This window comes from Bos grunniens, chromosome 21, assembly GCF_055505025.1.
Source record: "Bos grunniens cultivar Pamir isolate PY7600 chromosome 21, Bosgru_T2T1.0, whole genome shotgun sequence".
NCBI classification, from domain to species: domain Eukaryota; kingdom Metazoa; phylum Chordata; class Mammalia; order Artiodactyla; family Bovidae; genus Bos; species Bos grunniens.
In genome coordinates, this window is record NC_141185.1 from 14,088,269 (window position 1) to 14,103,591 (window position 15,323).

Genomic DNA, 15,323 nt, shown 5'->3' on the forward strand with positions numbered 1-15,323 from the left:
GTAATAGTATCATGTGTAATGGTATTGTTTTGAGTTGCATTTCCCTGATGACATATGATATGGAGCATGTTTTCATATACTTATCTGCCATCTGTCTATCTTCTTTCATGAGGTTTCTGTTAAGATCTTTGGCCCACTTTTTAACTGGATTTTTTTTAAATAGAATTTTAAGAGTTCCTTGTATGTTTTAGATAACAGTCCTTTATCACTTATGCCTTTTGCAAATATTTTCTCCCATCTATGTTTTTTTATTCTCTTGACAGTGCATTTTACACAGCAGGAAACTTTACTTTTAATGAAATTTAATTTCTCAATTCTTTCTTTTTAAAAAATTTTATTTTAAAAATGTTTTCATAGTGACATTTATTGGCTTTCTTTCTGATTTTACAAGCCATACATGTTCACTGTGGACAACTAGAAAATTATAAAAGAAATCAACATAAAGTAAACATCAACAATCATCCATAACTCACCCCCCCCAGAGATGGCCATCATTAGCATTTTAATGCCCTGTTTCAGTGTACACATATTTTTTAATTGAAGTATAATTGACTCACAATATTGTGTTAGTTCCAGGTACACAACACAGTAATTCAATATTTCTATATGTTACAAATGATCCATCATGATATGTCCAGTTACCATCTGTCACCACACAAAGATATTACAGTATAATTGACTATATTTCCTGTACTGTGCCTTTTATCCCTGTGACTCAATTTTTTGTAACTGAAAGTTTGTACCTCTTAATCTCTCTTACTTAATTTACTTATTCCACCACTCTTCTCCCTCAAGCAACCACCAATTTGTTCTTTTTATCTATGACTCTATTTTGCTTTGTTATGTTTGTTCATTTGTTTTGTTTTTGATATTTCACATATAAGCGATACACAGTCCTCATCTTTCTCTGTCTGACTTACGTCACTTATCATAATGTCCTCTAGGTCCATTTGTGTTGTTGCACATAGAAAGGTTTCACTCTTTTTATGCCTGAGTTATATTCCATTGTGTATATATAACACATCTTCTTTATTCAGTCATCAGTTGATGGACACTTAGGTTGCTTCCATATCTTAGCTATTGTAAATTGGGCTTCAATGAACATAGTAAAAATATCTTTTTTAATTAGTTGTCTAAATTTTATTCAAATAAATATCCAGAAATGAAATTATTGGATTGTTGTTGTCATTGTTTTTGTTGTTCAATCACTAAGTCATGTCTGAATCTTTGCTGTTTCCATGGACTGCAGCACACCATGCTTCCCTGTCCTGCCTATCTCCCAGAGTTTGCTCAGATTCATGTGCATTGAGTCAGTGATGCCATCTAGCCATCTCATCCTCTGCCACCCCATTCTCCTTTTGCCTTCAATCTTTCCCAGCCCCATAATTTTTACCAAAGAGTTGACTCTTTGTAACAGGTAGCCAAAATATTGGAGCTTCAACTTTAGCATCAGTCCATCCAATGAATATTCAGAGTTGATTTCCTTTAGGATGGATTGGTTTGATCTCCTTACAGTCTGAGGAACTCTCAAGAATCTTCTCCAGCACCACAATTCAAAAGCATCAGTTCTTTGGCTCTCAGCCTTCTTTATGTTCCAACTCTCAAATCTATACTTGACTACTGGAAAAACCATAGCTTTAACTATACAAACCTTTGTCAGCAAAGTGATGTCTGCTTTTTAACATGCTGTCTAGGTTTGTTATAGCTTTCCTTCCAAGAAGCAAGCATCTTTTACTTACATGGCTGCAGTCACCATCTGCAGTGATTTTGGAGCCCAAGAAAAGAAAATCGGTCACTGCTTCCCCATTTTCCCCTTCTATTTGCCATGAAGTGATGGGACCAAGTGCCATGATTTTAGTTGTTTGAATTTTGAATTTCAAACCAGCTTTTTCATTATCCTCTTTCACCCTCATCAAGAAACTCTTTAGTTCCTCTTCACTTTCTGCCATTAGAATGGTATCATCTGCTTATCTGAGGTTATTGATATTTCATAATCTTGATTCTAGCCTGTGATTCATCGAGCTCAGCATTTTGCATGATGTACTCTGTATAGAAGTTAACTTCTGTATAGAAGTTAAATAAGCAGGGTGACAATAATTAGCCTTGCCTTACTCATTTCCCAATTTTGAGCCAGTCAATTGTTCCATCTACGGTTCTAACTATTGCTTCTTGACCAGCATACAGGTTTCTCAGAAAGCAGGTAAGGTGATCTGGTATTCCCATCTCTTTAAGAATTTTCTACAGTTTATTGTGATCGACATAGTCAAGGATTTAGTATAATCAGTGAAGAAGAAGTAGATGTTTTTCTGGAATTCTTTTTCTTTTCTTTTAATATAAATTTATTTATTTTAATTGGAGGCTAATTACTTTACAATATTGTATTGGTTTTGCCATACATCAACATGAATCTGCCACGGGTGTACATGTGTTCCCCATCCCGAACCTCCCTCCCTCCTCCCTCCCTGTTTCATCCCTCTGGGTCATCCCAGTGCACCAGCCCCAAGCAACTAGTATCATGCATCGAACTTGGACTGGCGATTTGTTTCATATACAATATTATACATGTTTCAATGCCATTCTCCCAAATCATCCCACCCTCTCTATGATCCAGTGGACATTGGCAATTTGATCTCTGGTTCCTCTGCTTCTTCAAAACCCAGCTTATTCATCTGGAAGTTCTCAGTTCACATACTGCTGAAGGCTAGCTTGAATGATTTTAAGCATAAACTTACTAGCAAGTGAAATGAGCACAGTTGTACAGAACATCCTTTGGCATTGACCTTCTTTGGGATTGGAATGAAAACTGACCTTTCCAAGACCTGTGGCCACTGCTGAGTTTTCCAAATTTGCTGACATATTGACTGCAACACTTTAACAGCATCATCTTTGAGGATTTTAAATAGCTCAGCTGGAATTCCATCACCTCCACTAGCTTTGTTTATAGTAATGTTTCTAAAGCCCACATGACTTCACACTCCAGGATGCCTGGCTCTAGGTGAGTGACCACACCATTGTGATTATCCATTGGTACCATTTTTTGTACCAATTATTGCCACCTCTTCTTAATCTCTTCTGCTTCTGTTAGGTCCTTACTGTTTCTGTCCTCCAGTGTTCTTGCCTGGAGAATTCCAGGGATGGGGGAGCCTGGTGGGAGGCCGTCTATGGGGTCGCACAGAGTCGGACATGACTGAAGTGACTTAGCAGCAGCAGCAGCAGCATTCTGGTAGACATAAGGCAATTTCTTATTGTGTTTTGCTTTTTATTTCTCTTATGACTGTTGAGCATCTTTTAATATTTCATTGGCCATTGGTATGTCTTTTTTAAAAATGTCTAGTCAGGTCTTCTGCCCAGATTTTTTATTTTGCTTTTGATGTTAAGTTGTTTAAGTTCTTTGTATACTTTGGACATTAACTCATCAGATATATTGTTTGGAATTATCTTCTCCAATTCAGTAGGCAGACTTTTCCTTTTGTTGATAGTTTCCTTTGCTGTCCAAAAACTACTTATTTTGATGTAGTCTCATTTGTTTATTTTTGGTTTTGTTTCCCTTGCATGAGGAGACAGATCAAAAAATTATTGCCAAGACCAACATCGAGAGAGAGTACTGCCTATATTGTCTTCTAGGAGATTGATTGTTTCAGGTTTTACATTTAAGTCTTTAATCCATTTGAGAGCTTTTTAAATGTGTGTGAGAGTATAGTACAGTTTCATTCTTTTGCATGTAGCTGTCTAATTTTCCCAATACCAATTATTGAGTTTATTTCTGGGCTCTCTATTCTGTTCCATTGATTCATCTGTCTGTTTTTGTGCCAATACTACACTGTTTTGATTAATGCAGCTTTGTAGTGTAGTTTAAAATCAGAGCACATGATACCTGTAGTTTTGTTCTTCTTTCTCAAGATTGTTTTGGTGATTCATAGTCTTTTGTGATTTCATACAAATTTTAGAATTATTTGTTCTAATTCTGTGAAAAAAATGTCATTAGTTCTATCTAGGTTGCTTAATTCAAAAGCATCCTCTTCTGTTGTTAAAGGGAAGTTCATTTTTTGAGTGAATAGATGAAAACTTTTTGGGGTGGGGTCAGTGTGTTTCCTGATTTTGTGGTTCTCTTTTGTTTCTGTAAGACATAATTTCCATTGTTTGCTTTCTTTTTTCTTTTACTATCAAACATCTGAGAAATTCCTCCTCATTCAAAGGTACCTACCTCTTCTTCTGAATGGTGCCTTCCTAACATTGCAAGGAAATTCTTAAACCAGTGATGCAGTTTTGTTGCTGTTGTTCAGTCACTCAGTTGTGTCCAACTCTTTGCCACCCTATGGGCTGCAGCACGCCAGGCTTCCCTGTCCTTCACCATCTCCTGAAGCTGGCTCAAACTCCTGCCCATTGAGATTACAGCTGTTATAATCTACCAGTTATCAAACCTGTTCTCAGTATTCCTTCTCTCAGGTAGAATTCTATTACAGAGAAATCCACCTATATCCAAACACTGCTTCACCCCTATGAAGACCTGTTCTTTCCCACACAATCTCTACCCCACTTTGCTCTGATGTAGAGTCTGGATTTGGTCCTGCTGGGTTTCAATATTTATTTTTCTTTTATGTAAATTGAAGTTGTTAGTAATCTCTATGCAGTGGTTGCTCTAAGTTTGTTTTACTAATTCTCCTCTTTATGTATGTGATTTTTTGATGAATATGTGGAGAAATTAAGTTTTAAGTAGATACAATGTATCTTCCATACAGTTGTTACATCTTTATTTTACATCTTTATTTTTTTAAAGACTAGCCTACTTCAGGTTCTGGTTTCTAAATACCATTTTCCAGTAAAAGGAATTGGAATTACATACAGAAATGACTGATTCTATGTTTGGAATGGAAATATATAGAGTGAGCCTGAAGCCTTTTGTCCTAGAAGAAAGGAGGAAAGCAAGCAAGCAAAGACTCTAGTAGAGTCATGCCAAAAGGACTCTTTAACAAGACCATACCTGCTAAACATTGGACATTTTGAACATCAATAAGGATAATAACTGAAATGAACAGAAACATTCAAATATATTTAAATATAAATCTGTGAGTTCATAATTATATTTAAAAATAAATATTGATTGCTTCTGTGAGGATGATACGGAATCAATGCCAGAGAATCAAAACTAGTAAGTGAAGGAAAAGAATGAAGCATTTATTTTGCCTTTCCTGGGTATCCAAATAGTCAGTGAAGGAAATTTTGTCTTTATAGAAGTATTCCAATGAATGAATTAAAAAACTAATGATAAAATATCACCATCTTGCCACTTCCAGTGAATTTAACAGATCTAGGCAATAAATGGGGGTTTCCCTTATGGCTCAGCTGGTAAAGAACACCTGCAGTGCGGGAGACCTGGATTCGATCACTGGGTTGGGAAGATAACCCTGAGAAGGGAAAGGCTACCCACTCCAGTATTCTGGCCTGTATAGAATACTATACAAAATATATAGGACTATATTCTGTATAGTCCATGCAGTCACCAAGAGTCGGACATGACTGAACACTTTAACTAGGCAATACATAGTTGTTGGTGTCTCATAGAAAGAGAGAACTGGACATTATGTGCTGCTTGTTAGAAACACTCAAACTCCGCATATGAAGTGTCTCTGCCAAAAAATTAACCTGAATCTGATCAAACCTTTAAATCTACCTAGCAATTTACAGGACAAATGAGATAAATGTATGATGTAAAAAAAAGTGATGATGATACAATTAGCAAATTTCAGAATGTGAGAAAAACATTAGTATGGCAAAACCAATACAATATTGTAAAAAAAAAGAAAGAAAACATTAGAATAAACTACTTCTTCAGATAATAAGTTGCAAGGAAAAAAAGAGAGAAAAATAATTTGGGATAAGAAGGGGAGTTTCATATTAAGCATCTTTTTGGGTTTCCCTGGTGGCTCAGAGGTTAAAACGTCTGCCTGCAATGCGGAGACCTGGGTTCAATCCTTGGGTCGGGAAGATCCCCTACAGAAGGAAATGGCAACCCACTCCAGTATTCTTGCCTGGAGAATCCCATAGACAGAGGAGCCTGGTGGGCTATAGTCCACGGGGTCGCAGAGAGTCGGACACGACTGAGCGACTTCACTTCACTTCAACCACAATGCTATGAGATTAGAAATAAATCACAGGACAAAACCTATAAAAAATACACAAACAGGTGGAGACTGAACAGTATGTTACTAAACAAACTGGATCATCAAAGGATTGAAAGAGGAAATAAAAAAATACCTAGATACAAATAACAATGAAAACACTATAATCAAAAGCATATGGAAGGCAACGCCAAAGAATATTCAAACTATCATACAATTGCGTTCATTTCACACGCTAGCAAGATTATGCTCAAAATCCTTCAAGCTAGGCTTCAGCAGTACATGAACCGAGAACTTCCAGATGTACAAGCTGGGTTTCAAAGAAGTAGAGGAACTTGAGATCAAGTTGCCAACATTCGTTGGATCATAGACAAAGCAAGGGAACTCCAGAAAAACATCTACTTCTGCTTCACTGACTATGCTAAAGTCTTTGACTGCATGGATCACAACAAGTTGTGGAGAATTCTTAAGAGTTGGAAATACCAGACCAACTTACCTGTCTCCTATATGCAAGTCAAGAAGTAACGGTTAGATTTAGAACTGGACATGGAATAGCTGACTGGTTCAAAATTGGGAAATGAGTAAGGCAAGGCTATATATTGTCACCCTTCTTATTTAACTTCTAACCAGAGTACATCATGCAAAATGCTGGGCTGGATGAATCACAGACTAGAATCAAGATTGCCAGGAGAATTATCAACAGCCTCAGCTATGCAGATGATACCACTCTAATGGCAGAAAGTGAAAAGGAAATAAAGAGCCTCTTGATGAGTGTGAAAGAAGAGAATGAAAAAGCTGGCTTGAAACTCAAAATTCAAACAGCTAAAATCATGGCATTTGGTCCCATCACTTCATGGCAAACAGAAGGGGAAAAAGTAAAAGCAGTGACCGATTTTTTTTCTTGGGCTCCAAAATCACTGCAGATGGTAACTGCAGCCATGTAAGTAAAAGATGCTTGCTCCTTGGAAGGAAAGCTATGACAAGCCTAGACAGCATATTAGAAAACAGAGACATTACTTTTCTGACAAAGGTTCACACAGTCAGTTCAGTTCAGTTCAGTCACTCAGTCATGTCTGACTCTTTGAGACCCCATGAACCGCAGCACACCAGGCCTCTCTGTCCATCACCAACTCCCAGAGTTTACCCAAACTCATGTCCATTGAGTCAGTGATGCCATCCAACCATCTCATCCTCCGTCATCCCCTTCTCCTCCTGCCCTCAATCTTTCCCAGCATCAGGATCTTTTCAAATGAGTTAGCTCTTGACATCAGGTGGCCAAAGTACTGGAGCTTCAGCTTCATCATCAGTCCTTCCAATGAACACCCAGGACTGATCTCCTTTAGGATGGGCTGGTTGGATCTCCTTGCAGTCCAAGGGACTTTTGAGAGTCTTCTCCAACATCACAGTTCAAAAGCATCAATTCTTTGGCGCTCAGCTTTCTTTATAGTCCAACTCTCATATCCATACATGACTACTTGAAAAACCATAGCCTTGAGTAGACGGACCTTTGTTGACAAAGTAACGTCTCTGCTTTTTACTATGCTGTCTAGGTTGGTCATAACTTTCCTTCCAAGGAGTAAGCATCTTTTAATTTCATGGCTGCAATCACCATCTGCAATGATTTTGGAGCCCCCAAAAATAAAGTCTGCCACTGTTTCCACTGTTTCCCCATCTATTTGCCATGAAGTGATGGGACTGGATGCCATGATCTTAGTTTTCTGAATGTTGAGCTGTAAGCCAACTTTTTCACTCTCCTCTTTCACTTTCATCAAGAGGCTCTTTAGTTCTTCGCTTTCTGCCATAATCATCTGCATATCTGAGGTTACTGATATTTCTCCTGGCAATCTTCATATCAGCTTGTGCTTCTTCCAGCCCAGCGTTTCTCATGATGTACTCTGCATGTAAGTTAAATAAGCAGAGTGACAGTATACAGCCTTGACATACTCCTTTTCCTATTTGGAACCCATCTGTTGTTCCATGTCCAGTTCTAACTGTTGCTTCCTGACCTTCATACAGGTTTCTTAAGAGGCAGCTCTCACATAGTCAAAGCTATGGTTTTTCCAGTAGTCATGTATGGATATGAGAGTTGGACCGTAAAAAAGAGTTGAGTGCCAAAGAATTGAATGCTTTCAAATTGTGGTGCTGGAGAAGACTCTTGAGAGTCCTTTGGACTGCAAGAAGATCAAACCAGTCAATCCTAAAGGGAAACAACTCTGAATATTCATTGCAAGGATTGATGCTAAAGCTGAAGCTCCAATACTTTGGCCACCTGATGTGAAGAGCTGACTCATTGGAAAAGACCCTGATGCTGAGAAAGGTTAAAGGCAAAAGGAAAAGGGTGTGGCAGAGGATGAAATGTTTAGACTGTGTCACTAACTCAATGGACATGAGTTTGAACAAACTCTGGGAGATGGTGGATGACAGAGTAGTCTGGTATGCTACAGTCTGTGGGGTCCCAAAAGACATGACCTAGTGACTGAGCAGCGTTACTTTAGATATGTAATTGTGAATGTTTTTGAAGAAAAAATTGAATTACATGAGAAAATGGTTATAGTAACAATGACTGAAAGCTATATACTGAAGCTATATACAGAAGGATCCTACCTAAAACAGAAATGTGTAGGGAACAGGTTGTAGAAATAGGTCAAAGTGTTAACAGTGGTTATATTTGATTGTTAGCTTATGGGTAATTAATTTCTCTATACTTGTTTGTATTTTTCAAGTTTTACATAATGAAAACTTGCATAGTCAGGGAAAAATTACAGAAAAAGTCCAAGACATCTTTTTTCCAATCAGCCCTTTTCCTTGTCCTCTAATTTCCTAACAAAAATGCCCAGTGCCTGTCTTGTTTCCCAGAAGAATATTTTCATTCCACTTACAGATAAAAGCTCTGCTATAGGAACTTTCATTCATATCAAAGTGTAATTCAACATTAACTGATTGAAAGAAAATCCATACTCTTAATGGAGGAGGAGGGACTGAGTGTTTACTGGGAGAGATATTTTGTTGAGTTCTGCACTGTTCTTTCAGGTTGATGAGTAACTTTCTTCAAGTTAAAGTCATCAGAAAAGAGTAGGGCAGGGGTGGAAATGGTTATGACATGTTCTCTTTAGGAACAGATAACCCAAATACCAGCTATCTTTCATGATGTGGGTGTAAACAGATTCTACATGGCCATGTGAAAGGAATTCTGAAGGAAAACATGAATGTAAAACAGGACTTCTTACCACCATTTAAAGACATACTTATTATAGCCTCTGTAATCTTGATGACCAATCAGGGTACCAAGTCAAGAAAGTTCAGTATCAGCTCACTAGTCAAAGGCAGCCTAAATCAGTATCAACCCCACCAAGAACATTCACATAAGAAAGAATCTGAAGAACAGATACGTCTATCATTTATCTTCAATTCAGTTCAGTTCAGTTCAGTCACTCAGTTGTGTCCGACTCTTTGCAACCCCATGAACTGCAGCATGCCAGGCCTCCCTGTCCATCACCAGCTCCCAGAGTCTACCCAAACCTATGTCCATTGAGTCAGTGATGCCATCCAACCATCTCATCCTCTGTCGTCCCCTTCTCCTCCTGCCCTCAATCTTTCCCAGCATCAGGGTCTTTTCAAATGAGTTAGCTCTTCGTATCATGTGGCCAAAGTACTGGAGTTTCAGCTTCAATATCAGTCCTTCTAATGAACACCCAGGACTGATCTCCTTTAGGATGGGCTGGTTGGATCTCCTTGCAGTCCAAGGGACTTTTGAGAGTCTTCTCCAACACCACAGTTCAAAAGCATCAATTCTTTGGTACTCAGCTTTCTTTATAGTCCAACTCTCACATCCATACTTGAAAAACCATAGCCTTGACTAGATGGACCTTTGTTGGCAAAGTAATGTCTCTGCGTTTTAATATGCTGTCTAGGTTGGTCATAACTTTCCTTCCAAGGAGTAAGCATCTTTTAATTTCATGGCTGCAGTCACCATCTGAAGTGATTTTGGAGCCCCCCAAAATAAAGTCTGCCACTGTTTCCCCATCTATTTCCCATGAAGTGATGGGGTCGGATGCCATGATCTTAGTTTTCTGAATGTTGAGCTTTAAGTCAACTTTTTCACTCTTCTCTTTCACTTTCATCAAGAGGCTTTTTAGCTCCTCTTCACTTTGTGCCGTAAGGGTGGTGTCATCTGCATATCTGAGGTTATTGATATTTCTCCCGGCAATCTTGATTCCAGCTTGTGCTTCTTCCAGCCCAGTATTTCTCATGATGTACTCTGCATATAAGTTAAATAAGCAGGGTGACAATATACAGCCTTGACGTACTCCTTTTCCTATTTGGAACCAGTCTGTTGTTCCATGTCCAGTTCTAACTGTTGCTTCTCGACCTGCATACAGGTTTTTCTAGAGGTAGGTCAGGTGGTCTGATATTCCCATCTCCTTCAGTATTTTCCACAGTTTATTTTGATCCGCATAGTCAAAGTCTTTGGTATAGTCAATAAATCAGAAATAGATGTTTTTCTGAAACTCCCTTGCTTTTTCGATGATCCAGCAGATGTTGGCAATTTATCTTACTGATTCTCAAACACAAGTAATTCATTGCTGTCTTTCTGCTTTGTATATTCATTCTTCTGTTTATCGTATTGGGTTGGTTTATTTCTCTTCATTGGTTATCTCGTCACAACAAAACCTTAAAGCAATGGACCAAAAGGTGTAGAACAACAGACAAGTTACAACTCATTCAGGTCAAGCATACAGATCTTTTATTAGTCCAACTAATAAAAGGAGTCCTCCTCATCCTTCCTGGCAAACCCTCTTGGCTTCCCTATTTTATACTTCCAGTCTTCTCCTTTTGGTTATGTCTGATTCAAAGTAGGGATTGTACCCACCACCAATCAATGAAAGGGAATACAAATGGGCATATGCTCAAGGCCGATTGACAATTATAAGTTGTATAACAGCAGGCTGTGTTGTTTATATCTTCCCGTAATTCCATCTGTTATAATTAGATGTAGAATATTCATGAGTCCTTAATGGGCTCTTAACTGCCTAACCGCCTAAGGTTTCTTGGAGAAGCCCCTGTGGTCTTTTGTATCCACTGTGTGCCTAGGACACATGTGCAAGAGTTGAAAAGTCTCTAGTTATTTTGTAGAGTATCTGTGAGCTCTGCTGTGTGTATCTGGGATGAAGTTTAGCGATCAGCTTGCATCCCTTTCAGCCAGGCCTCCCCTTGTTGCTCGTGTCTAACTTCCTACTTAGCAACCCTAATCAATCAACCCTAATCAACTCCCTATTAAGTCCCATTCTTCTTTCTGGACACAGTTATGAAGCTCTCTTTGGCAGACTGTCTTCCCTTAAACCTCATTGTAGGTAGTTGGTATGACCTTTTATCATTTTTGTTTCTCCCCAGGCACTCAATCCCATGATGATTGAAGTATTTTGTAGATAGTCACTTGTAGGTTTCCGAACCTTCCTGGATGGATGTTGTATAAAAGATGATAGGTTTGAACAAACTCCATGTCTTGAAGATTTTTAAAGAAAATGACCTTTGGTGCTCTTTGAAAGAGACAGTTAATTGGAAATTCTAACTGCCTGTCCTTTAGGTTTTTCTAAGCATGCTTCTGTACTTGGTAGCAGCTGATTGGCTGTTTCCACAGTTAAGTGAACTACTAAACCAGTGAGCTGTGAAAACTCGGCTCCCAATTTGGGTTCTTCTTTGTCAACTTATATGGAAGAAAGCTTGGGAAAATATAAAAAAGAAAAGTGCAACTGGTTGGGCATCCCAGTGAGAGGAAATTACAGTAAGAAATAAAGGCCCTACTATATAGCATGAATTTATAGTGTAATCACTCCTCCATGATAATATAAATACCAGATGGTGAGGGAGGTAGGTTCCTTCTCTGGGACAATTTCCAATATTTATTTGGTAGCAGAGAATAGAAATGCCCAGATATGTGCCCTATATCTGACCATTACATGAAACTTGTAAGCGTTAAATGGAAATAAGTGGAGGTAATTTGACTGTTAAGGATTAGTAGGAGAGTATGATATGATAAGGATAAAGAGGTTGCTTCAATGTATGAAAATATGGATTCAGAGCTAATATTTATCAAGTGCTTATTCTGTGTAAAGTAGCTGTTGGATGTGTTAGTATATTATTCATTTCTTTTCACAACAACCCTCTGAAGTAGGCCCTAATTGACTGAATAGAAAATGAACCTGAACCTGAAGAAGTTATGTCACTTTCCAGTAGTCAAACATCTTAGTGGAGGAACTAAAGGTCCTCTGACTCTGCTATCTGATTAATCTTTTGTTTAAATCATTACCAGTTTCCTCACCCAACAGTTATTCTTTTTTTTTTTTTCTTGATCACACTTTCCTGATATTTAACTCTTGAGCCAGCCTTTAGAGACTCAGGAGAAACCTGCGAACTTCAGGAGAAGCCTCTTTTACTTCAAAAAGTCAGGGGCACGTAGGGTCCCAAACAAAGCAAGAAGGTCCTAAAGAGTCCTGTTTAGTTTCAAGATCAAAGTGTTAGCAGAGTTGGTTCCCTTTGAGAGCCACAAGGAAGGAACTGTTCCAGGCCTCTCACCTTGGCTTGTAGATGGCTGCCTTCTCCCTGTGTCTTCACATCATCTTCCCTCTGTATGAGCATGTGTCCAAAATTTTCCCTTCTTATAAAGACACCAGTCGTGTTGGATTAGTGCCTACCCTACTGATTTCATTTTAGCTTAATTACTTCTGTAAAGACACCCATCGGAGAAGGCAATGGCACCCCACTCCAGTACTCTTGCCTGGAAAATCCCATGGATGGAGGAGCCTGGTAGGCTGCAGTCCATGGGATCGCGAAGAGTCGGACATGACTGAGCAACTTCACTTTCACTTTTCATTTTCATGCATTGGAGGAGAAACTGGCAACCCACTCCAGTGTTCTTGCCTGGAGAATCCCAGGGATGGGGGAGCCTTGTGGTCTGCTGTCTATAGGGTCGCATAGAGTCAGACACGACTGAAGTGTCTTTAGCAGCAAAGACACCCATCTCCAAATATGACCACATTCTAATATATGTGGGGTTTGGGACTTCAGCATATGAATTTGGTGGGTGGGAAACAGTTTGGCCCATAACAGATACTTGCTAACACACATAGTGGTGTGCATTACAGAAGAACACCAAGGCTGGGAGATTCTTCATGGAAACAAGCCTGTGCTTGTCCAGGGAAGATGTTACCTCATCCTTCAAGGTTGTTTGCTGCAAACACAATGCTGAGAAAAGGGCCTTGCATTCTTGGTTCCCAGTAAGGATGTGCAGGGATGCTTAGGAGTCATGTGGGTTGTCTCTTTCAAGAGCATTGCAGTCAGAATCTTAGATCAAGTACAACTATATCATCCCGAGTCTTTATCAAGTCAGGTTGTGTTTTACACAGCTGTAGAATTAATCAGGCCTCTCTAACAGTGACGTGGATTGCAGAAAAACCTGAGCAACAGCTCTTTAGTTTACAATAATTATAAATATCTTTCTCACCAACTAAGGAGTAAGTGTAGAGTTTAGTCCATTGTTCCCTGCTTTTATCACATAATGAGAAATATTTTTAATTCAAAAGAGAGATGTTTTCTTTGCTATGCTGTTGTTTATAGCAAAAGGAACTAAAAAGTGTGTTCAGAGTAAATGAATGGAAACAATTCTTGTTTCTTCTAACAGATGGAATTGCCACATTTATATGTTCTGATTTTACTTTTGAACATGTTTGACTTTTCATCAGGAATAACATATAATAAAGGTAGGTTTCAGACTCTTACTCTCTAAAATAGAGAAAAGCTCCTCAGGAGTTCCCCTTTATATCCTTTCCTCACCAGCAGTAACAGTTTTTTCTTTTAGCATGTCTTCTTTACCTTATGTTCCAGTTTTTCCTGGGTACTATCTATTGTAGAGGTTTCTAATAATATCATTGTGCACATTGGGACTTTTCTTTAGCTATAGTATTTCATTACTTGTAAGTCATACAATATTTAAATTTTAAGGAGCATTTTATATTTACAAAGCTTAAATTATTTGGATAGATCTTTTTGATTTTTCCTCCATGAATGGTTACATGTAAGGTGAATTGTAAACTGAGTTATAGGCTAATAATCTGAGAATTTTCTGAAATTAATGCATGGATCAAATTGACGAATTGGATTTTCATGGTGTAAAACTTTATAAAAGGAATAAGACAAATCCACCTCTATTTGTGCAGATTGTATAGTTTCTGTAGTTTCCGAAACTGGATCTACCAGAATATAGTAGATGCTCAAAAAAAATTGTTGACTGAGTGGATGGAGAGACTTGAGGCTCTCTTCTACACATGGATGTGTTGCAGAATTGGATGAGTTGTGGAGTGAACCAGTTCTATTTCCTATATCTGCTAGAGAATATATTACACAAATATGGATTAAGATTACAGAGTCACTGGCAAACTTATGAGACTTCGGAGAAGAGAGAGTATATACTTCCAACTGGGCACAGGATGGAGTCAGAGAAAACATTGCAGGAAAGATAGCGATATATATGGGTCCCCCAAATGTCTATGCAGGCATGTGGAAGAGTATCTCACAAAGACAGCACAAGGATAAGTGATCTAAGGATAAGTGATTTTTCAATCCCATCTTTCAACTTTGTAAAGGTTTTTATTGAAAAAATTTTAGCAAGCTTCCATCTTTCTGTACATCAGGTTTTTTGCATTTAAATAGTTTCAAACTGTATTGAAATTTCATTTGAGATATTTAAATTAAGTAAAAATTCCATTTTCAAATGTCTAGAGTATTACAGATATGACATTAATTATAGGTGATATATTTATGAGATTTCCTACAACAAAATCACATAATAATGTAAACATTTCCCACTACCTATATTCAAAATGCTCTCTCCACAGCATGCACTTTTTAAGGTATTTGATTTCATGTTCCTTGTTCAAATGAACCTTCAATTTGAAAGGACATATTGAGTCCTGATTTACTTTTTTGAAACTGTCAGCATATTCCTGACAGCCATTTTTCATTTCAAAAAGATCAAAAAATTTAAAACACTTTTTCAAAAATGATATAAAAAATCCCTAACTCATCTTTAAATTAAACAGTCTTTTAAAAAGTATTTTGCCATTGGATACCACCAAAACCCATGCTTATCATAAAAGATGTCTGTAGTCACTCTTCATCTAGCCCTACCTATGATGGGCTTCAGTACTT

The 15,323-nt window shown here is 38.1% G+C and overlaps 1 protein-coding gene across 12 annotated transcripts in view; it reads left to right on the plus strand.

The window, feature by feature from the left end:
- The window catches only part of CATSPERB (catsper channel auxiliary subunit beta), a 187,038-nt gene that overhangs the window by 47,163 nt on the left and 124,552 nt on the right, over positions 1-15,323 (plus strand). For 10 of the 12 annotated variants that reach the window (XR_015149462.1, XR_015149466.1, XR_015149465.1 and 7 more), the window contains one exon: positions 13,798-13,876. The exons of 1 other annotated variant lie outside the window; for it this stretch is intronic. Coding sequence is in view for 6 of the 11 variants with exons in the window: in XM_086363202.1 (XP_086219328.1) it covers positions 13,798-13,876 (79 nt within the window). In the remaining 5 variants the exon portion in view is untranslated. Of the gene's footprint in view, positions 1-11,178; positions 11,886-13,797; positions 13,877-15,323 lie in introns of those variants that run through there. One more of the 12 variants, XM_086363209.1, reaches the window with a different exon arrangement.